The 21559-nt window shown below is 49.5% G+C and overlaps 2 protein-coding genes across 11 annotated transcripts in view; one reads left to right on the forward strand and one right to left on the reverse strand.

The window, feature by feature from the left end:
* The window catches only part of ARSH (arylsulfatase family member H), a 50448-nt gene that overhangs the window by 26469 nt on the left and 2420 nt on the right, over nucleotides 1–21559 (reverse strand). Inside the window, exons 2-3 of one of the 5 annotated variants that reach the window (XM_061136760.1) lie at nucleotides 4051–4171; nucleotides 3443–3698 (exon numbers count right to left, since the gene is read on the reverse strand). The exons of the other annotated variants lie outside the window; for them this stretch is intronic. The gene's annotated coding sequence lies outside the window, so the exon portion shown is untranslated. The remainder of the gene's footprint in view (nucleotides 1–3442; nucleotides 3699–4050; nucleotides 4172–21559) is intronic. 5 annotated transcript variants of the gene reach the window in all.
* ARSL (arylsulfatase L) lies at nucleotides 172–20427 on the forward strand. Of its 6 annotated transcripts, none has more exons than XM_061136754.1 (11): nucleotides 172–1063; nucleotides 6596–6640; nucleotides 8899–9072; nucleotides 10885–11006; nucleotides 11843–11965; nucleotides 14128–14551; nucleotides 15146–15282; nucleotides 16072–16206; nucleotides 16666–16828; nucleotides 17905–18026; nucleotides 18732–20427. In XM_061136754.1, exons 2-11 carry the CDS (start codon nucleotides 6618–6620, stop codon nucleotides 19088–19090), a joined length of 1782 nt encoding a protein of 593 aa, XP_060992737.1. In that variant the 5' UTR covers nucleotides 172–1063; nucleotides 6596–6617; the 3' UTR covers nucleotides 19091–20427. The 6 variants fall into 6 exon arrangements, with proteins under 6 accessions (XP_060992737.1, XP_060992739.1, XP_060992741.1 ...); XM_061136756.1 differs by having other exon boundaries at nucleotides 8923–9072; XM_061136755.1 differs by lacking the exon at nucleotides 172–1063 and adding an exon at nucleotides 5456–5553.

A 21559-nucleotide genomic window follows, 5' to 3' on the forward strand; every position in this document is an offset into this window, starting at 1 on the left:
AAGCTACGCGGATGAAACGACGCATTTGCTTTGGAATTTGCAACTTCTTCAAAACGGTTCCACCTAAGACTAACTTTTTCATTTTTTCTTTTCTTTTCTCAAACCTTGGGCTGATAATAGCTCAACAAACCAGCATTCGTATCAATTGTTTTGCGGCTGGGGGATGACACATCTCGTGCTAAGCTATCTCAAAAGGGCATGTTGTGGGAGAGGGGTTTGGTGAAACTCCTTCAGCTTTGAGGTGTCCCTCTTATCTGGTTAATACCTTTCTAAGAGACAGAAAACGGCTTGCTGAAAACCAGCAAGGGGTGGGGGGCACTCCTTCTGCCCCTTTCTGATGTCTGTGTCGGAAGCTTTGTCTGTCTCTCCTATATTTGAATAAACCTTTGCTACACAAATGTTCTGAGCGATCCAGCCTCATCGCTGCTCCCGGAATTGAAATCCTCCCGTCCGGAGGCCCAGCATCCCGGCGTCTTCAGGGCTCTGCAACAACCTTTCAGTTTCCGGTGATCAAGCGTCGTTGGCACACACAGAAGGAGTCGAAACCTCCTCAGAGCCGTCCTCTGTCTTTCCATTTTGGGAGCGGACACGAGACAAGGGGGAAAGCACGCGACATTTCAGGACTTGTGCAAGGGGGCATTTTCAAGGCAACCACCTCCCTGCTTTGGGACAGGGGCCAGCAAACGCCCCGTGTGACTTGAGCCATGCGCCGGAGCCCTATTTGTGAATGAAAAGGCTCCCTGTTTCCGGCTGTCTGAGATCCCTTGGCAAACATTACCATCTCTCAAGGAGCACAGAAGATCTTCTGTCGACAGGCCAAAAAAAAAAAGGACGGACGACAGGCCCTCCCTACAGAAGTTCTTCTGTGCTATTTTGCAGATTGCAAGGCTTGCTGAGTCCGCGCACAACCTAACTTGGGGCAGGCAGGACCGCTGCTACTCCGGAGTCTGAATCAGCCGCACATGCGTGGACTGCACGGACCTCCTGGGGTCAGAGCCTGAGATCACATCTCCTGCACGCGGCCCGCTGACCTCGGCTTCCCGGGCCGGAGACTGCCCTGCAGGTAACCCGCTTTTCTTGATTTGTTCTCCAAGCAGCCCGGCTGGTGACCCTCAGCCCACACGTGGCTGCCTGGCGCCCCCCCGGAGTCTGGCTGTACTTGGCAGGCAAGTTTTGTTTAAAAAAAAAGAAAAGAAAAGATATCCATGTCAGATGTTGCCTCGGAGCGGGGTTTCTGGCAGGACTGTAGAATTAAATAGCAAAAGAGAGGGCTTCCCTGGTGGCTCAGATGGTAAAGACTCTGACAGAACTGGGTTCATCCCTGCGTGGGGAAGATCTCCTGGAGGAGGAGGGCACGGCAACCCACTCCAATGTCGTTGCCTGGAAAATTCCACAGTCAGAGGAGCCTGGTGGGCTACAGCCCACCCGGGTCGAAAACAGAGGAATGCTCTGCAGAGTCGACCTCTCAGATGCTAAGAGATTTCAGAGAGTGGGGGACTGGGCGCTGAGATTCAAAACTGAAGTGGGTTTGGGAACCGAGCCCGGAGCGTAGTGGAGAAGCGAGGCATGCTGCCGGGCGGTCTGGAGGGTGGCCAGAAACCCAAGGGTTTGCAATTCCTTCTTCCCTGGAAGAGCATCAAAGGCTAAATTATAGGTACTACTTCACTGAAGAGCTTTCTTTCTCTTTTTCTGTATCCTTTTTTTTTTTTTTCTTTTTAATGGAGATCTAAATAGCAGATAACTTTGTGAGAGTCTGCCCTGTACAAAGCGACATTTTGATACACGTATGTGTTGCAATATGCTTGCGTCGATAGCCATAGGGTGACCTAACGGTGCTGTTGCCTCACATAGCTTCCATTGCCTTTTGTATGTTCAGAACAATTAAGGTCTAGTTTCTTAGTAACTTCGACCCTGGTATTATCTCCGGAATGTATTGACCTACACGTTACAAGGTTGCCTCCTTACACGTCTTCCAGTTCCCCCAGGACAGCTCAGCTGGGAGAAGGATGATGCCCCCAGCTCAGAAGCCCACCCCACCACGCAGGCCGCACAAGCCAATCTCTCTTCCGCTCATAAGCAAGGCTCAGGGCCACTGCAAAAGCCATGCTACATCAAGGGTCACTGACCACCCCCCCCCCCCCCACCCAAGAGCCAAAATTGGCTTCCCTCATGTCTTTATGGTTCCTCATGGCCACAAAGAGGCTGCCAGGGACCGGCATTTTCACCACACATGATGCTACCTGGTCACTCGGTGACATTCAACATTTATTGGGTATCCAGGGAAAGAGAAGTCGAAGCTTAGCCCAAGGAATGAGCCTCACATCAAGGGACACGATTGCCACTCATCTGTACAAAGCATCTGTTGTCACCAGACGGTTTTTTGGACAAACAAATAAACGTGTTCCTCCCTTTTCCCTGGAGTAGGAAGTGGCAACCCACTCCAGTATTCCTGCCTGGAGAATCCCAGGGACAGAGGAGCCTGGCGGGCTAACAGTCCACAGGGTCGCAAAGAGTCGGACATGACCGGGCGACTCATGCAACACTTCCCTTTTCCTATTATTGTTTGCGACAGATAGTAGCATACCATGGGCTATCCTGACTCTTTCTCTCTTTTTTTAAAATTTATTTTTTATTGATGAATAATTGCTTTACAGAATTTTGCTGTTTTCTGTCAAACCTCAACATGAATCCGCCACAGGTATACACATATCCCCTCCTTTTTGAAACTTCCTCCCATCTCCCGCCCCTCTAGATTGATACAGATGCCCCGTTTGAGTTTCCTGGGCCGTACCGCAAATTACCATTGGCTATCTATGGCACATATAGTAACGTAAGTTTCCATGTAACCTTTTTCATAAAAAAAAAAAAAAAATTACTGGATATACGGGCTTCGCTGATGGCTCAGCGGTAAAGAATCCACCTGCCAATGCAGGAGACCCAGGTTCTATCCCTGGGTCAGGAAGATCCCCTGGAGAAAGAAATGGCAACCCACTCCAGTACTCTTGCCTGGAGAATCCCATGGACAGAGGAGCTTAGCAGGCTATGGCCCCCACGGGCTCGCAAAGAAGTTGGTCATGACTGAGGTACTAAACAACGACAAAGTATTGCATATATAGATTATGTGGTCCATGCACACAACGGAATATCATTTAGCCACGTCGGGGGATTCTGACACAGGCTACAGCGTGGGTGAACCTTGAGGACATTTCTCCATGTGAGATACGCCGGACAGGAAAGGACAGATACTGTGTGGTTCATGGACATAAGCAGCATAGACTCATCCGATTCATGGAGACAGAAAGCATGAGGGTGGGCTCCGTGGGCTGGGGGAGCGGGGTGGGCAGGAGCGTGTTTCATGGGGACAGAGTCTCGGTCTGCGGAGATGAAGTAGTTCCGAACGAGGGCCCCGGGGACGGCTGTACAATGACAGGACTGTGCTCACCGCTAGTGCGCTGTCCACGTAATGACGGAGACGGGAAATTCTGCCATGTCTGTTCATCGCTGTTGAGTCGCCAAGTGCTGTCTGACTCTTTTGCAACTTCGTGGACTGTAGTCCGCCAGGCTCCTCGGTCCATGAGATTCTCCAGGCCAGAGTACTGGAGTGGGCTGCCGTTTCCTCCTCCAGGGGATCGTCCCGGCCCAGGGATCGAGCTCAGGTCTCCTTCATTGGCAGGCGGGTTCTTCACCACTAGTGCCACCTGGGAAGGAATTTCGTATTGATATGACATGATCTTCCATACAAATCTTTTCTGTTTTTAATCAATGTGTGTTTACCACAATTAAAAGGCAATCAGGGCTTCCCTGATGGTTCAGCTGGTAAAGAATCCGCCTGCAATGCGGGAGACCTGGGTTCGATCCTTGGCTTGTGAAGATTCCCCTGGAGAAGGGAAAGGCTACCCACTAAAGTATTCTGGCCTGGAGAATCCCATGGACTTATGCATAGTCCACGGCGTCGCCAAGAGTCAGACATGACTGAGCGACTTTCAGTTTCACCAGAACTAAAAATAAAAAATATGTATTAGAGATCATGTCGTACTGATGTCTTCTCACCTCATTTTGTGTTTTCCTTTATGCTGCCTCCTTCATGTTGGGGATCAGAAAGCTGTGGTCCCTTCCGCAAATTCAGCCTGCCATTGGAAATCCAGTTTTATTGACGGACAAGCTCAGCCATCTGGATGGTCGGGGGCCACGTCCCAGTGTAAAGACAGAAAGAAGTTGCAGGGACAAGACCACATTGGCAGAAAAGCCCGAAATATTAATCATCACGTTCTTGATAAACACATGTTCCACTTTCTTCCCCCTCCCCTTTTCTTTCTTTTTTTTTTTTCCGCTTACACCTCAAGGCTCGCAGGATCTTCGGTCTCTGACCAGGGATTGAAATTGGGCCCAGAATTAACAGCATGGAATCCTAACTCCTGGGCCACCGGGGCGCGGCGGGTCGGGAGGAGTCTTAATATTCTTTTTTTTTTTTTTTTTAAATTTTGGACAGTGTTATTTATTGATTGACTTGGCGCTCTGCTGGGTCTTCATCACTGCTCAGGGCGTTTTCTCGCGGGGCAGCGAGCAGGGGCTCCTCTCTAGCTGTGGTCTGCAGGCTTCTCACTGCAGGGGCTCGTCTGGTGAAAGGGCACGGGCTCCAGGCTTCTGCGGCTGCATCTCGTGGCCTCGAGAGCACCAGCTCAGCTAGTTGCCCCACCGCGCCACGTGGGATCTTTCCGGACTAGAGATCGAACCCGTGTCTCCCTCTCTGGCAGGTGGATTCTTTACCACTGGGCCACCGGGAAAGCCCTTACATTTTTTTTTTTTTTTAAAGTCACATCAGGACTCAGACACAAAAGGCCAGAAACCCCAAACCAGTTGGTTTTGTTTTTTTTCCTGGTCAAGTTGAAAGAGAGTTCCAACCAGGACATACCCACTCCAGCCTACCTCCTGCAGTCTGGCTCCAAGGACACTGTTTGGACAGGCTAGCCAGCTGGCTCAGTGGTAACCGACCTGCCTGCAAGGCAAGAGACACAGGAGATGGGGGTTCGATCCCTGGATGGGGAAGATCCCCTGGAGGAGGGCGTGGCCACCCACTGCAGTATTCTTGCCTGGAGAATCCCAGGGACAGAGGAGCCTGGTGGGCTGCAGTCCGTGGGGTCGCAGAGACTCGGGCAGGGCTGAGCGAGCACACACGCTGTTTGCACACTGGCCCCATCTGATCCAAGGACCTACCTCGAGGGCATTTGGGACCTCGTCAAACTGAACACGCCTCCAGTCTGCCGTTGGACTAGAACATCCGCTTCGTCCCGAGTTTGTGCAAACAGGACCAGTAAACCACAACCTGGGTGAGGTCCGAGGATTCTAGAACCTTCGGAGGAAACACGGCTTTGCTTGCTGTTGTTGTTCAGCCTCTGAGTCAGGTCTGACGCTTGCGACCTCGTGGACTGTAGCCCCGCCAGGCTCCTCCGTCCGTGGGATTCTCCAGGCGAGAAGGCTGCAGAGGGTTGCCATTTCCTCCTCCAGGGGACCTTCCAGACCCAGGGATCAGACCTGCATCTCCTACATTGCCAGGTGGGTTCTTTTAACCACTTGAGCCAGCAGGGAGAACCTTGCTTCCTTGCTCCTGATGTGGGACTCAAGGTCCGTCTGGACCGAACCAGGCTTCCAGCAGCCACGCCTGAATGCAGAACGCCTCGGGAACTTTCACCACAAGGGAGAAACAGTGGTCTGTTTTGGGGCCTCCGAAGCAATCACCCCCTCTGTCCTAAGCTACATCTAAGGAAGTCCGCGTTCTACATTCTGGAGACGGTGTCCAGTGTATGGAAAGCTTCTTCTGCAGGGAAGCGCATCGCTTTGGTTCTTTTTTGTTTCCAGATTAACTGATTTATTACTTATGGATGTGCTGTGTCTTCTTTGCCGGATCCCAGATCACAGGCTCTAGGGCTCACAGACTTCAGTGTTTGTGGCTCACAGCCTTCACTGTTCATCTGCAAGAGGGATCTTCCCAACCCGGGGGTGGAAGCAGCGCCTTCTGCATTGGCAGGCAGATTCTTTACCGCTGAGCAGCCAGGGAAGCCCCCCTGTGTGATTTGTTGTTGTTTTGGCCACACTGGTCAGCATGCGGGATCTTAGTTTCTCCGACCAGGAACTGAACCCACGCGCTCTGCGCTGGAAGCACACAGTCTTAACTACTCGACTGCTGGGAAATTTCCAGGAAGAGCCTTCCTTTATGGGTTTTTGGTCATTTTCACAGGCTACTGGCAGAATCAACTTTTTCCCTCTTGTTGTTGAAACTCTTGAGCATACTCAGTGCCCTAAGCTGACCGGCCTCACACGATTGCCTGCATGCTCAGTTGTGTCTGACTCTTTGTGACCCCGTGGACTGCAGCCCTCCAGGCTCCTCTGTCCGTGGGGTTCTCCAGGCAAGAAGACTGGAGTGGGTTGCCATTTCCTCCTCCAGGGGATCTTCCCAACCCAGGGACTGAACCCACATGTCCTGCGTTGCGGGCAGATTGTTTATTTAATTTTTTACCACTGAGCCATTATATTATTTAATGCACTATCAATAGTTCCGTTCCTGCTGCCCAAGTATACACCTCTTTATTTCTTACAGGAAATACAAGGAGAGAGAGGACATGTTACATCTGGAACACTCTTGGTAAGACAGGGCTGTGTGCAAATCGGTCATCTCCACCGTCTGCGTCTGCGTCTTTCCGGTCAGTTTTTCAGAATCCGTTGATAGTAAAGTGATCTTTCTCAGTTAGTCACTGATCAATGCCCCTTGGAGTTCCCTGGGGGCTCAGATAGTAAGGAATCTGCCTGCAATGCAGGAGACGTGGGTTCGATCCCTGGGTTGGGAAGATGCCCTGGAGGAGGGCATGGCAACCCACTCCAGTCTTCTTGCCTGGAGAACCCCACGGACAAAGGAGCCTGGCGGGCGATGGTCCTCGGGTTGCAAAGAGTCGGACACGGCTAAGCAGCTGAGTGCATGTTATTGAATGTATGACAACACTGCTTCTGTTTTACATTTTGGGTTTTTGGCCTCAAGGCCTGTAGGATCTTAGCTTCCCGACCAGGGATCAAACCTGTCCTCCTTGCATTGGAAGGCGAGATCTTAACTGCTGGACTGCCTGGAAAAAAGAAAAATTTCAAGTGCCTAAGAGACGTATTCAAACGCTTCTGAAATGCGATTGATGTTACGTATTTTAAAAGTGTGAGTTGTTTTAACTAAAAAAAAAAAAAAAAAAAAATCAAATGCCTAAGAAAGTGAAAATCACTCCGTCGTCTCCGACTCTTTGTGACCCTGTGGACTATACAGTCCATGGAATTCTCTAGGCCAGAACACTGGAGTGTGTAGCCTTTCCCTTCACCAGGGCATCTTCCCAACCCAGGGATCAAACCCTGGTCTCCCGAATTGCAGGTGGATTCTTTACCAGCTAAGCCACCAGGGAATGTATTTGAGCCACAAGAGATATATTCAAATTCTTCTGAAATGGGATGATAATATATATTTTTAAAGTGTGAGTTGTTTTAAACTATCTGAAATCTGAAATGGGTTGATAATATTTTAAAAAAAAGAGTATGAGTGTTTTTAACTAAAAAAAAAAAAGGGAAAAAAAAATGCCTAAGAGATGAATGCAAACTTTTCTGAATGGGATGATAATGTTTTTTTAAAAAAGAGTATGAGTTGTTCTTAACAAAAAAAAAGGAAAAAAAAGTCAAATGCTTAAGAGATATGTTCAAACTCTTCTGAAATGGGATGATAATATATATTTTAAAAAGTGTGAGTTGTCTTTCACTAAAAAAAAAAAAAAAATTAAATGCCTAAGAGGTGTACTCAAGCTCTTCTGAAATGTGATCATATTAACAAAGTGTGACTTGTTTTTAACTAAAAAAAGAGAAAAAAAAATCAAATGCCTAAGAGATGTATTCAAATTCTTCTGAAATGGGATGATAATATATCTATAAAAGAGCATGAGTTGTTTTTAACTTAAAAAAGGCGGGGGGTGGGGGGGACACAAATGCCTAAGAGATGTACTCAAGTTCTTCTGAAATGAGATGATAATATTAAAAAAAAAAAAGTGTGAGTCATTTTTAACTAAAAAAAAAAAAGAAGAAAAATCAAATGCCTAAGATGTATTCAGGCTCTTCTGAAATTCAAAGCTAATATTAAAAAAAAGTATGAGTTGCTTTTAACAAAAAGAAAATGCCTAAGGGATGTATTCAAACTCTTCTGAAATGAGATGATAATTTAATAGAATATATGTTTAGGGCTTCCCTGGTAGCTCAGCTGGTAAAGAATCCACCTGCAATGCAGGTGACCCCGGTGCGATTCCTGGGTCGGGAAGATCCCCTGGAGAAGGGACAGGCTACCCACTCCAGTATTCTCAGGCTTCCCTTGTGGCTCAGCTGGTAAAGAATCCGCCTGCAATGCGGGAGACCTGGGTTGGGAAGATCCCCTGGAGAAGGAAAAGGCTACCCACTCCAGTATTCTGGCCTGGAGAATTCCATGGACTGTATAGTCCATGGGGTCGCTAACAGAAAAAAAAAAAAAAAAAGAAGAAAAATCTAATGCTTAAGACACTTATCCAACCTCTTCTGAAATTCAATGCTAATATCCAAAAAAAGTACAAGTGGCTTTTAACAAAAAGAAAATGCCTAAGAGATGTATTCAAACTCTTCTGAAATGGGATGATAATATATATTAATTTAATATAATTTATAATATATATTTAGTAAATATACATTATGTTTGATATAACGTATATTTTTAAAAAGAAGAAAAACGAATCAAATGCCTAAGAGATGTACTCAGACTCTCCTGTACCGGGATGCCCCTCTGACAGTCCCCTGGAGGAGCGGCCCCAGCTTTCGCGCTTACAGAAGCTGTGTACTTCGATGCAACCCCGCACGCAGCCTCGTCCGACCCTTGTCTTTCAGGAGCTGGCTGGCGCTCGCCGTCGTTGCGCTTCTGGGTCCGAAACCCTCAGCCTGCGGCCCGCCACCGGGCCCCCGGCCGAACATCCTCCTTCTGATGGCGGACGATCTCGGCATTGGAGACGTCGGTTGCTACGGCAACACCACCATCAGGCAAGGACCGGAGACCGGCTTATCTGACACCCGGGTGCAGAGGTCCATGATGAGCCATCTGACCTTTGGTCTAGACAATTCAGACTTGAACAGAGCTGTGCACACATCCTTTCTTTGTAAGATATCGGGCTTCCCAGGAGGCTCAGTGGTAAGGAGTTCGCCTGCCTAAGCAGGAGACTCGGTCGGCTTCTACCCCTGGGTGGGGAAGATCCCCAGGAGGAGGACATGGCAATTCACTCCAGTATGCTTGCCTGCAGAATCCCATGGCCAGAGGAGCCTGGAGGGGCTACAGTCCCTGGGGTTGCAGAGTCAGACGTGACAGCGATTAAAAAGCACTTCCACCTTGCATTCTTCCCACACCTGCACTCAGCCCAGCTCAAACGCATAGTATAACTGAAGCACTCCACTGTACGCCAGAGACTAATGCAACATGGTGAATCAATGATATACCCATATAAAAAAATTTAAAAACAAAAACAAAAAAGACTGAGAGTCCTAAGTGAGAAATCACCCTGGACTCTCAATTCTGGATGTTCTATTGAGTCCATCTCAGCCTCCAAAAGTGGAAGCTTTTGGTAAACAATGCAGTTGAATGGGATTTCCCTGGTGGTCCAGTGGTTAAGACTCTGCCTTCCAACGCAAGGGATGCAGGTTCGATTCCCGCTCAGGGAACTAAGATTCCCGCATGAGGAGGGGTGTGGTCAAACATCAAAAAACAGTTCTGCAGTCGATGTTTCTTTGATGGTTCGGAAGACGTTTGAAGTTTTGCCACTGTTTTCTTTTTGTTGTTATTAATTTTCAGTGGAGTATAGTTGCTTTATGATGTTGTTAGCTTCTGCTAACAAAGTGAATCAACTATACGTGTACCTGTATCCCCCGTCTTTTGGGATTTTCCTTCCCATTTAGGTCACCACAGAGTATTGAGTAGGGTTCCCCGTGCTGTAGTGTAGGTTCTGACTAGTTATCTATTTTATATATAGTATCACGCTACGTCGCTTCAGTCATTTCCGAATTTATACACAGTATCATGCTAACTCGCTTCAGTCATCTCCGACTCTTTGCAACCCCATGTACTGTATAGCCCACCGGGCTCCTCTGTTCATGCGGATCCTCCAGGCAAGAACAATGGAGTGGGTTGTCACGCCTTCCCTCCAGGAGATCTTCCTGACCCTGGGATTGACCCAGGAATCTCCTGCATGGGCAGGTGGGTTCTTTACCTCTAGCGCCACCTGGGAAGCCCATGGTATCAGTGGGGTCTATAGGTCAATCCCAAACTCCCAAATCATCCCACCCCACCCCACCTTCCCTTCCCTCCTTGGTATCCATACGTTTGTCTCTACATCTGCGTCTCCATTTCTGCTATGCAAACAGGTTCATCGGTACCATCTTTCCAGATTCCACATATACGCGCTCATATACGATATTCTTATGTTTCTGACTCACCTCACTCTGTACAGCACCCTCACCTCTGCAAAGTCGTTGCCTTTTGCTCATTCCTAAGGCGGTAAAGAATCCGCCTGCCAGTGCAGGAGACGCAGGTTCGATCCCTGGGTCGGGGAGATCCCCTGGAGTAGATTAAGGCAACTGACTCCAGTGTTCCTGCCTGGAGAATCCCATGGACAGAGGAGCCTGGTGGGCTACAGTCCGTGGGGGTCGCAAAGAGTTGGGCATGGCTGAATGTACTCAGGGAGGTGTTCATTCATAAAATGTCAGCTTTTCTATCTAGTAGGATGTCACTCTGCTTTATGGAAAGAAAAACAAACCCCGTGTTGGTCTGCTGAGGATTAAGAGAGTTAATGTTTTCTCGCACAGGACTCCAAACATCGACCGCCTCGCGGCGGCTGGCGTGAAGCTCACCCAGCATCTGGCCGCCGCCCCTGTGTGCACCCCAAGCAGAGCGGCGTTTTTAACAGGCAGATACCCGCTCCGATCAGGTCGGTCCTTCCGTCTAGCCACACAGTGGACAGGAACACGCTCTCTGTGACTAAGCAGGCATGAATTATTCAGTACAGGGTCGGGAGAATGCTCCAAGTCCCCCTGTATTTTTTTTTTTTTTTACTCTTTTTGTTTTATTGTGGTCAAAGTCACACAATATACAACATCCTATTTTAACCATATTTAACCACACAGTTCAAGGCCTCCACTGGGGGCTCAGATGGTAAAGAATCTGCCTGCGATGCAGGAGACCTGGGTTTGATTCCCGGGTGGGGGAGATCCCCTGGAGAAGGGCACGGCTATCCACTCCAGTAATTCTGGCCTGGAGAGTTCAATGGAGTGTACAGTCCGTGGGGTCGCAAAGAGTCAGACATGACTGAGCGCCTTTCACCCACAAACTGAAACGGTGTCTCCATTAAAGACAAAGTCGCCATAACTAGACTGGCCAGCAGCCACAAAGACCCAGCGCAGCCAAAAAATAAAATAGACATAAATTTTTTTTTTAAAAGAAAGTACACTGGGTGACAATGCCAGAAATAAACCCCATGAGCTCAACTCATGTTGGAAGGTTAAATTCTCCATCGCATATTGAGTCATGGAGATTTCCACCAATACAGGGTTCAATCCCTGGGACAGGAAGATCCCCTGGAGAAGGGAATGGCAACCCACTCCAGTATTCTTGCCTGGAGAATCCCATGGACGGAGGAGACTGGTGTGTTACGGTCTATGGCTCACAAAGACTCAGACAGGACGGAGTGACTAACACTTAACAATAGCCTTGATGACAAAACTCGATGTCTGACTGTAACATCTCTCTGAACACCATTGATCAAAGGTATGGTTTCCAGTCAAGGTCACCGTGTTCTCCGGTGGACAGCGGTCTCTGGAGGACTTCCGCCCAGTGAAATAACTTTTGCAAAAATACTGAAAGACAGAGGCTATACCACCGGACTCATAGGTAGGTACACTTTCTAAGGATTAAGCACATTACCATTTGTTTCTTCTGAAGACTTTTATACTGGACTCAGTTTAGATGATCCCAATTTTGTTGGCAACATCCAAAGAATCATAGTCAGGAGCCAGTCAAACAGTACTGAGCACGTTATTTTTATAGGGACATTTAATTCATCTACGGGCTTCCCTGATAGCTCAGTTGTAAGGAATCCACCTGCAATAAAGGAGACTCCAGTTCGATTTCCTGGATTGGGAAGATCCCCTGGAGAAGGGAAAGGCTACCCACTCCAGTATTATTGGGCTTCCCTTGTGGCTCAGCTGGTAAAGAATCCGCCTGCAATGCGGGAGACCTGGGTTTGATCCCTGGTTTGGGAAGATTCCCCTGCAGAAGGGAAAGGCTACCCACTCCAGTATTCTGGCCTGGAGAATTCCAAGGACCGATAGTCCATGGGGTCACAAAGTGCTGGACACGACTGAGCGACTTTCACTTTAACTAAACAGTTTGCAAATGAAATAGTTGGGAAACACAGTAGAATGTCTCACTGGACATAAAGCTCCATGCACGCTGGGATGTTGTTACCCACACTGCTTCATGCAAAGTAGATGCGCCAGAGGTATCAGCTTAATGAGAGTTTTGGTGGTTCATACAGTTTTCCGGTGCGCTATGATTTAAAAGCTTAGAAACTGGGTGGGGGTGGGGGGTAGAGTGGGACTCTGGGATGGACATGGACACACTGCTGTGTTTAACATGGAGAACCAGCAAGGACCTGCTGGACAGCACAGGGAACCCTGCTCAATACTCTGTAATAACCTGATGGTCACCAGTGGGAAGGATGGGGGAAGGGATAGTCAGGGAGTCTGGGATGGACATGGACACACTGCTGTGTTTATCATGGAGAACCAGCAAGGACCTGCTGGCCAGCACAGGGAACCCTGCTCAATACTCTGTAATAACCTGATGATCACCAGGGGGAAGGATGGGGGAAGGGATAGTCAGGGAGTCTGGGATGGACATGGACACACTGCTGCATTTAACATGGAGAACCAGCAAGGACCTGCTGGACAGCACAGGGAACCCTGCTCAATACTCTGTAATAATCTAACTGAGGAAAAATTTTGAAAAAGAAGAGATACATGCATATGTATCACTGATTCACTTTGCTGTACATCTGAAACTAACAGAACACTGTTAATCAGTAATACTCCAGTATGAAATAAAAATTTAAAAAATAAAATACAACTGCAAATCATCTACAAGACGGCATTGGACGCATCACAGATGTGACAGTAACAAATTTTCAACAGAACGCAAAATCTCTCTAAGGTCCCCACTGCAGACCACATGCGGTTCTAATCCGTTGCTATTGTTCAGTCGCTCAGTCATGTCTGACTCTTTGTGACCCCATGGACTGCAGCAGGCCAGACCTCCCTGTCCATCACCATCTCCCAGAGTTTGCTCAAACTCATGTCCATTGAGTCGGTGATGCCATCCAACCATCTGATCCTCTGTCGTCCTCTTCTCCTCCTGCCCTCAGTCTCTCCCAGCATCAGGGTCTTTTCCAATGAGTCCGTTCTTTGCATCAGGTGGCCAAAATATTAGAGCCTCAGCTTCAGCATCAGTCCTTCTAATGAATATTCAGGACTGATTTCCTTCAGGACGGACTGGTTGGATCTCCTTGCAGCCCAAGGGGCTCTCAAGAGTCTCCTCCAACACCACAGAGCAAAAGCCTCAATTCTTTGACACTCAGCTTTCTTTTTGGTCCAAATCTCACATCCATACATGACTACTGGAAAGACCACAGCTTTGGCTAGATGCACTTTTGCTGGCAAAGTTACGGAGTTCTCAACTGAGAAACAGCAAGATGCAGGCAACTCACAGGTGTTTGAAAGAACGATCAGACTCTGAGAAGATGGAGATGGTGATTAGTTACAACGGGCACCAGAAACACGGGCACACTTCTCCTTGCCTTGACCCAACCCGGCCAGGTTCCTGGGGAAATAACAGCAAACACCATCCCCTGCCCACCTGCCTGCACCCTGACCTCATCCCACCAGCCAGCCGAGAACCGAGGACTCGGCAAGCACGTCGTACCCACTCATCGAAGAATGAAAGGACCACTGTCCCATCTGCACACTTTTTTTTTTTTTTTTTTGCCTGTTTTCCAGGAAAATGGCATTTGGGTCTCAACTGTGCGTCTGCCAACGATCACTGCCACCACCCGCTCAATCACGGCTTCGACTATTTCTACGGAATGCCGTTCAGCATGATGGCAGACTGCGAGCGCTGGGGACTCTCCGAGAAGCGTGCGGTCCTGGAGCATCGACTCGGTGTCTGTTCCCAGCTCGTGGCCTTGGCCGCCCTCACGCTCACCCTCGGGAAGCTCACCCACCTGATCCCAGCCTCCTGGACTCCGGTCATCTGGTCGACCGTCGTGTGCCTCCTGCTCTTCACCACCTCCCGTGTGGTGGGCGCCCTGATCGCGCACGCGGACTGCTTTCTGATGCGGAATCACTCCATCGCAGAGCAGCCCATGCGCTCTCAGAGGACGACGCCACTCATGCTCCAGGAGGTCTCATCCTTCGTCAAAAGGTGAGTGCAGAGAGGCGCTTCAGGGTGAAGACGCATCCCGAATCTCCTTCTTCCGAAATGGGTAGGTTGTTGTTCAGGGGCTCTGTCGCACCTGACTCTTCGCGGCCCCATGGACTGCAGCACGCCAGGCCTCCCTGTCCATCACCGGCTCCCAGAGCTTACTCAAACTCATGTCCTTCGAGTCGGATGAGATGCCATCCAACTCTGTCATCCTCTCCTGCTCCCTTCTCTTGTTAATAGGTATAAAAAAAGTGAAACCGACAGTCACTGAGTCATGTCTGATTCTTTACCACCCCTGTAGCCCACCAGGCTGCTCTGTCCATGGGATTCTCCAGGCAAGAATACTGGTGTGGGTTGCCATGCCCTTCTCCAGGGGATCTTCCCGACCTAGCGATCAAACCCAGGTCTCCTGTGTTGCAGAAAGATTCTTTACAAACTGAGCCACCAGGAAAGCCCGCATGGTGAAATCCTTCCGGCTCAGAGAGACAATTTTGGTCAAGTGGATGGTCCTAAATGATGATCCCTGGAACCCAACTGGGTCCACTGAAACAAGTGAATAAGAAATAAAGCCAGGCGTGTTGTATCGGTTTTCAGAAACAAGCAAGGACCTTTCCTCCTCTTTGTGTCCTTTCTACACGTCCACACCCCACTTGTCACGACTGAGAACTTCCGTGGGAGGAGTCCCCACGGGCTTTACGGGGACAACACAGAAGAGATGGACTGGATGGTGGGTAAGTAGCTTTTCTTCATTGCTGTGCGAACACTTTAAGGCCTGCTTCATAGTCACCATGCTCCCTCTCCTTTCTTCTCTGTAACCTTCTTCTGCCTCCCTTTTAAGTGTTCGCCACACTGTCCTATGTCTCATGCAACCTTGTCACTCTCCTGAAATTTTTTGGAGGCTGAATGGGGGCACATACAAAGAGATGTATCAATCTTAGATCAAAGATGCTATCTGGTTATTCAGCCTCCAAGTTGTGTCCGACTCTTTGCGACCCCATGGACTGCAGCACTCCAGGCTCCTCTGTCCTTCTCCATCTCCTAGAGTTTGCTCAAATTCATGCCCACTGAGTTGGTGATATCTGATCATCTTATCCTTTGTCATCCCCTTCTCCTCCTGCCTTCAATCTTTCCCAGCTTCAGGGTCTCTTCCAGTGAGTCAGCTCTTCCCATCAGGTGGCCAAAGGACTAGAGTTTCAGCATCCGTCCTTCAATGAATATTCAGGGTTGGCTTCCTTTAGGATGGACTGGTTTGATCTTGCAGTCCAGAGAACCCCAAGAGTCTTCTCCAGCACCACAGCATCAGTTCTTTTGCCCTCAGCCTTCTTCATGGTCCAACTCTCACATCCGTACGTGACTACTGGAAAAACCAGAGCTTTGACTACACCCACTAGAATCCCACACTTCTATGACTGGTCACTCAGCATGCTTTCATACTAAAGACTCCTTTTCATGAAGCGTTCCAAAAATTTGGTGAAAGACTGTCTTGTTTTGACCGCCTCAGACACATGTGTTCTTTGCAGGCCAGATCCTTGATACTTTGGACACAGAAGGGTTGACCAACAGCACCCTCGTTTATTTTACATCGGATCACGGCGGGTCCTTAGAGGCTCAGTCTGGAAACAACCAGTATGGTGGCTGGAATGGGATATACAAAGGTGAGAGTTACGCATTCTCAGATGTGTGTCTACTGTCTTCATCTCTTCCCAATAATTCTCAACCCTTCCTCTGGAATGTGAGTTTACAAAAGCAAAGTCACAAAAATCAGAAGAACCCCAATGATCACTGTGGTGGACAGAATCATGTCCTCAAAGATATCCACGTCCTGACACCCCACATGGTTGATAGACAGAATAATATCCCCAAATACTGACACCTGAGTGGTGGAGAGAATAATGTCCCCCAGGACATCCACATCCTGATCCCAGGATGGTGGAAAACCAACACCCAGATTTATAAGGAAAATAAAATCTGACCATGTAGGAGCTAAATGTCATCATGTCATTAAACAGAGAGGGGGAGAAAGAGTGATTTAAAATGAACACAAGGGTTAAGTCACCCAGGGAAGCAACCCCTGATTTGCAATCACATTCTTTCCTGTTCATGTTTAAACACAGGCAGCAAAGGCACGGGCGGCTGGGAAGGCGGGATCCGGGTCCCGGGGATATTCCGGTGGCCTGGGGTCCTGCCGGCCGGCCGCGTGGTCCATGAACCCACCAGTCTGATGGACGTCTTCCCCACCGTGGTCCACCTGGCGGGTGGCCAGGTGCCCCAGGACAGGTAAAGACCGGCCCAGAGAAGGCAATTCTGTTTTGCATACAGACAACGTGTGCGTCAAACATCACTTTCGTTTGGCCTAAAATGCCCACGAGATGGGTACCTGGAAAAGCGTTCATCATTATGGGCTCCAATGTCTTCTTTATGGTGTACACAACATGTCCCTCTCCTGAGTTAAAAGTGGAGCCTCTTGAGTATGACGATGGTCGCTGAAACACCCATATATTTACTGACAGCCCATCACGAGAGAGTCCTTTTCACGTAGCCTGGTAGGGACTTTTGATGTTTCCATTTTTTTTTTTTTTTTTAAATTATTGAGACTTCCCTGAAAGCCCGGTAGTTGAAACTCCGTACTTCCAATGCAGGAGTTGTGGGTTCAATCCCTAGTCAGGGAACTAAGATCCTACACGAAGCACAGCATGGACCCCCCAAAAAATTATACAAAATTTGGGAGTAAAAGAAAGAAAATAATGTCTTAAACTTGCCAACATACAGATGAATACATAATTAATTTATATGATGAAAGTGAAAGCATTAGTTGCCCAGTCATGTCTGAGTCTTCACGACCCCATGGACTGTAGCCGGCCAGGGTCCTCTGTCCATGCGATTTTCCAGGAAAGAATACTGGAGTGGGGTGCCATGCCCTTCTCCAGGGGATCTTCCCAACCCAGTGATCAAACCCATGTGTGCTGCATTGCAGGCATTCTTTACCAGCTGAGCCACCAAGGAAGCCCCACATATATCGTATATACGCATACTTATTTTATTATATATATTTATGGAATGATTCCAGGTCTTGTGGAAGCACACCATATATTTCTGTAAGGAGTTAAAGCTCCCAATCCGTACAAAACCAAGCAGCTGTTTCCCAGACAATAACCCATCCGTGCATTCAGAATAATGCCGGGTAGACCTTTGCTTCAGCCCCCTGGAGGGGGGGCGGACCCGCCAGGGTCTTCCAACCAAAGGTCCTGCCTGCAGGCGGATGGTATACCAGCTGCCCGCCGGGGCTCGCTAATGTTTCCCGCCCGCTTCCCAGCGCCCCGCCCTGAGTCCGCCCGCCTCGCTCCCGCCTGCAGGGTGGTGGACGGCCGGGACCTGCTGGCCCTGCTCCAAGGGACCACGCAGCACTCGGACCACGAATTCCTCATGCACTACTGCGAGAGCTTTCTGCACGCCGCCCGGTGGCACCAACGCGACCGTGAGTCCGCCGCACGCGGGGGCCCGGCTTGGCCTCTGCTCTCCTTTTCTGCTCCTTCACGCCTTTCATTTATTTCCACGTGGCCGTCCTTACTTCCTTCTTGGCGGTAGTTTCCTTCCGATCCCAGGAGCATCCTTTTCTGCTCCTTCACGCCTTTCATTTATTTCCACGTGATGGCCCTTACTTCCTTCTTGGCGGTAGTTTCCTTCCGATCCCAGGAGCATCCTTTAGCTGTCAATCATCCTGTCCCCCATGGGAAGGGAAGGCTTGCCTATGGTTTCCTGGTTGTTCAGTCGCTTAAGTCGTGTCAAACTCATTGGCGACCCCATGGACTGTGTGTAGCCCCGCCAGGCTCCTGTCCATGGGATTCTCTGGGCAGGAATATTGGAGTGGGTGGCCATGCCCTCCTCCTCCAGGGAATCTTCCCGACCCAAGGGTCGAACCTGGGTCTCCTGCACTGCAGGCGGATTCTTTATCGTCTGAGCCACCAGGAAGCCCAAGGATACTGGAGCGGGTTGCCAGGCCTTCCTCTAGGGCTTCTTCCCATCCCAGGGATGGAACCTGGGTCTCCTGCATTGCAGGCGGATTCTTTACCGTCTGAGCCACCAGGGAGGCCCACGCCTGTCCCATCCGCCCCAGAAGACCGGCCACCATCCATCCTTAGCCGGCAGGTCCCACCCGCACTAATTCTTGCCTTCCCTCCAGGGGGCGCAGTGTGGAAAGTCCACTTCGCGACCCCCGTCTTCCAGCCGGACGGCGCAGGCGCCTGCTACGGGCAGCTGGTGTGCCCCTGCTCCGGGGACCGGGTAACCCAGCACGCCCCACCGCTGCTCTTCGACCTGTCCCGAGACCCTTCCGAGGCCCACGCCCTCACGCCGGACACGGAGCCCTCGTTCCACCGGGTGGTGGAGACCGTGGCCCGGGCCGTGGCGGCCCACCGCCGGACGCTCAGCCCGGTTCCGCTGCAGCTGGACGCGGCCGACAACACGTGGAAGCCGTGGCTGCAGCCATGCTGCGGTCGGTTTCCCTTCTGCTGGTGCGATCGGGACGCGGACCCACGATAGGAGCCCGCCTGGGAAACCCGGCTCCCCGAGCCCCTGCAGGTCTTCACTGGCGTCAAACAAATATAAAACACCAGTGTGAAGTCAAGTCGCCTGCTTGTGTGGGCTTGAATCCTTTCTCCACCACTTCGAAAGTCACCTAACTGAAGAATCCAGGCTGCGGTCAGTGTAGGGCAGTGGTGGGCGGGAAGGAAAGGCTGAGATGTATGAAGACAGTAACTTGGAAACTCACATTGCCCTGCGTTGTGCCAGGCTCTTTGCGACCCCATGGACTGTAGCCCCCACCAGGCTCCTCTGTCCATGGAATTCTCCAGGCAAGAACACAGGAGCGGGTTGCCAAGCCCTCCTCTCGGGGATCTTCCCGACCCAGAGATCGAACCGCATTGCAGGCAGATTCTTTACCAGCTGAGCCTCCAGGGAAGCCCGGAAACTTACATGACCATGTGTCAATTACATAACCAATGGGAATTTGCGGTATTGCTCATGGAACTCAAACAGGGGCTCGGTAACAACCCAGAGAGGTGGGGGGTGGGACGGAGGTTCAAGAGGGAGGGGACACAGGTATACCTATGGCTGATTCATGCTGAGGTTTAGCAGAAGCCAACCAACGTCTATAAAGCAATTATCCTTCAATTAAAAAGATAAATCAATAATAAAAAAGAAAAGAATCCAGTACTTGTTTTTATGTTTTGACTATGAGAAAGACAAGTATCCTATATTAATGCACATGGGAGAAGGGGACGACAGGGGATGAGATGGCTGGATGGCATCACTGACTCGAGGGACATGAGTTTGGGTAAACTCCGGGAGTTGGTGATGGACATGGAGGCCTGGCGTGCTGTGGTCCATGGGGTCGCAAAGAGTCGGGCGACTGAAGTGAAGTGAATGCACATACATGGAATCTAGAAAGATGGTCCTGGCGATCCTAAGTGCAGAGCAGCAAAGGAGGCGAAGACATAAAGGGCAGACTTCCAGACACAGCGGGGGAAGAACGGGGTGGGACGGACGGATAGGGTAGCCTTGAAACATATGTCCTATCCTTCATAAGGTGGACAGCCATTGGGAATCTGCTGTACGGCGCAAGGAAGCCAAAGCTGGCGCTCTATGACGGACTATAGGGGTGGGATAGGGAGGGAGGTCCAAGAAGGAAGGGACATATGTACACCTACGGCTGATTCAGGTTGAGGTATGGCAAAAGCCAGCATGATATTGGGAAGTAATGACTCTCCAATTAAAAAAAAAATGACTCCTAAGCTAAAATATATAAATGAACTTATCTATACTACAGAAACCCGGGTCTGATGCCTGGGTTGGGAAGATTACCCCCCTGGAAGAGGAAACAGCAACCCACTCCAGGATTCTTGCCTGGAGAATCCCATGGGCAGAGGAGCCTGGTGGACTACAGTCCACGGGGTCACAAAGAGTTGGACACGACTGAGCAATGAACTCACACACCCACGCATACCACAGAAACAAGAGTCATAGATGTAGAAAAGAAAATCAGGCTTACCAGGAGGTAAGGGGTGCACAGGATAAATTGGGAGACTGGAACGGACACATACAGACTATGACGTCTTGGCTTTCTTTTTCTTTTTTGCTATTCAAATATAATAGTACATTTTGAAAATCAAAAATAATCTAGGTCTAAATTTTTGGAATTAACATGCACGTTTAGAGGAACTATTGTTACATGGCTTTCTATGTGGCACTGGTGGTGAAGAACCTGCCCGCCAGTGCAGGAGACATTAGAGACGCAGGTTCAATCCCTGGGTCGGGAAGTTCCCCCGGAGAAGGAAGTGGCGAGCTACTCCATCCCGTATTCTCGCCTGGAGAATCCCATGGACAGAGGAGCCTGGCGGGCTATACAGTCCACGGGGTCGCAAAGTGTCGGACATGATCGAAGCAATATAGCACACACGTATTAAACAGATAACTTGTGAGAACCTACTGTATAGCTCAAGGAACTTTACTCAATGACCCGTGATGACCTGAATCGGAAGGAAATACAAAAAAGAGGGGATCCATGTGTATGTATGACTGATTCACTTTACAGCTGAGACGAAGACAAGATTGTAAATCAACTCTATTCCAGTAACAGAAGGCCCTTGAGAGTCCCTTGGACTGCAAGGAGATCCAGCCAGTCCATCCTAAAGGAAATCAGTCCTGAATAGTCATTGGAAGGACTGATGCTGAAGCTGAAGCTCCAATACTCTGGCCACTTGAGGTGAAGAGCATGTTCACTATTCTCATGACTGCAACTTTTCCAGCTTTTTTTGGGGGGTGGGATCCCAGAAACCTGCATCCAAAGTGAACCAACCAGCTATCAGTTCAGTCAGTCAGTCGTGTCCGACTCTTTGCGACCCCATGGGCCACAGCACGCCAGGCCTCTATGTCATCATCACCAACTCCCAGAGTTTACTCAAACTCATGTCCATGGAGTCAGTGATGCCATCCGACCATCTCATCCTCTGT

This window comes from Dama dama, chromosome X (assembly GCF_033118175.1).
Source record: "Dama dama isolate Ldn47 chromosome X, ASM3311817v1, whole genome shotgun sequence".
Lineage (NCBI taxonomy): Eukaryota > Metazoa > Chordata > Mammalia > Artiodactyla > Cervidae > Dama > Dama dama.

Coding starts and splice junctions, on each gene's coding strand:
- ARSL (XM_061136753.1), top strand. CDS start 8,777: ATGCCTAAGAGATGTACTCAGACTCTCCTGTACCGGGATGCCCCTCTG. Junction 11,966..14,127: donor CTATACCACCGGACTCATAG/GTAGGTACACTT, acceptor CCTGTTTTCCAG/GAAAATGGCATTTGGGTCTC. Junction 14,552..15,145: donor GTCTCATCCTTCGTCAAAAG/GTGAGTGCAGAG, acceptor ATCGGTTTTCAG/AAACAAGCAAGGACCTTTCC.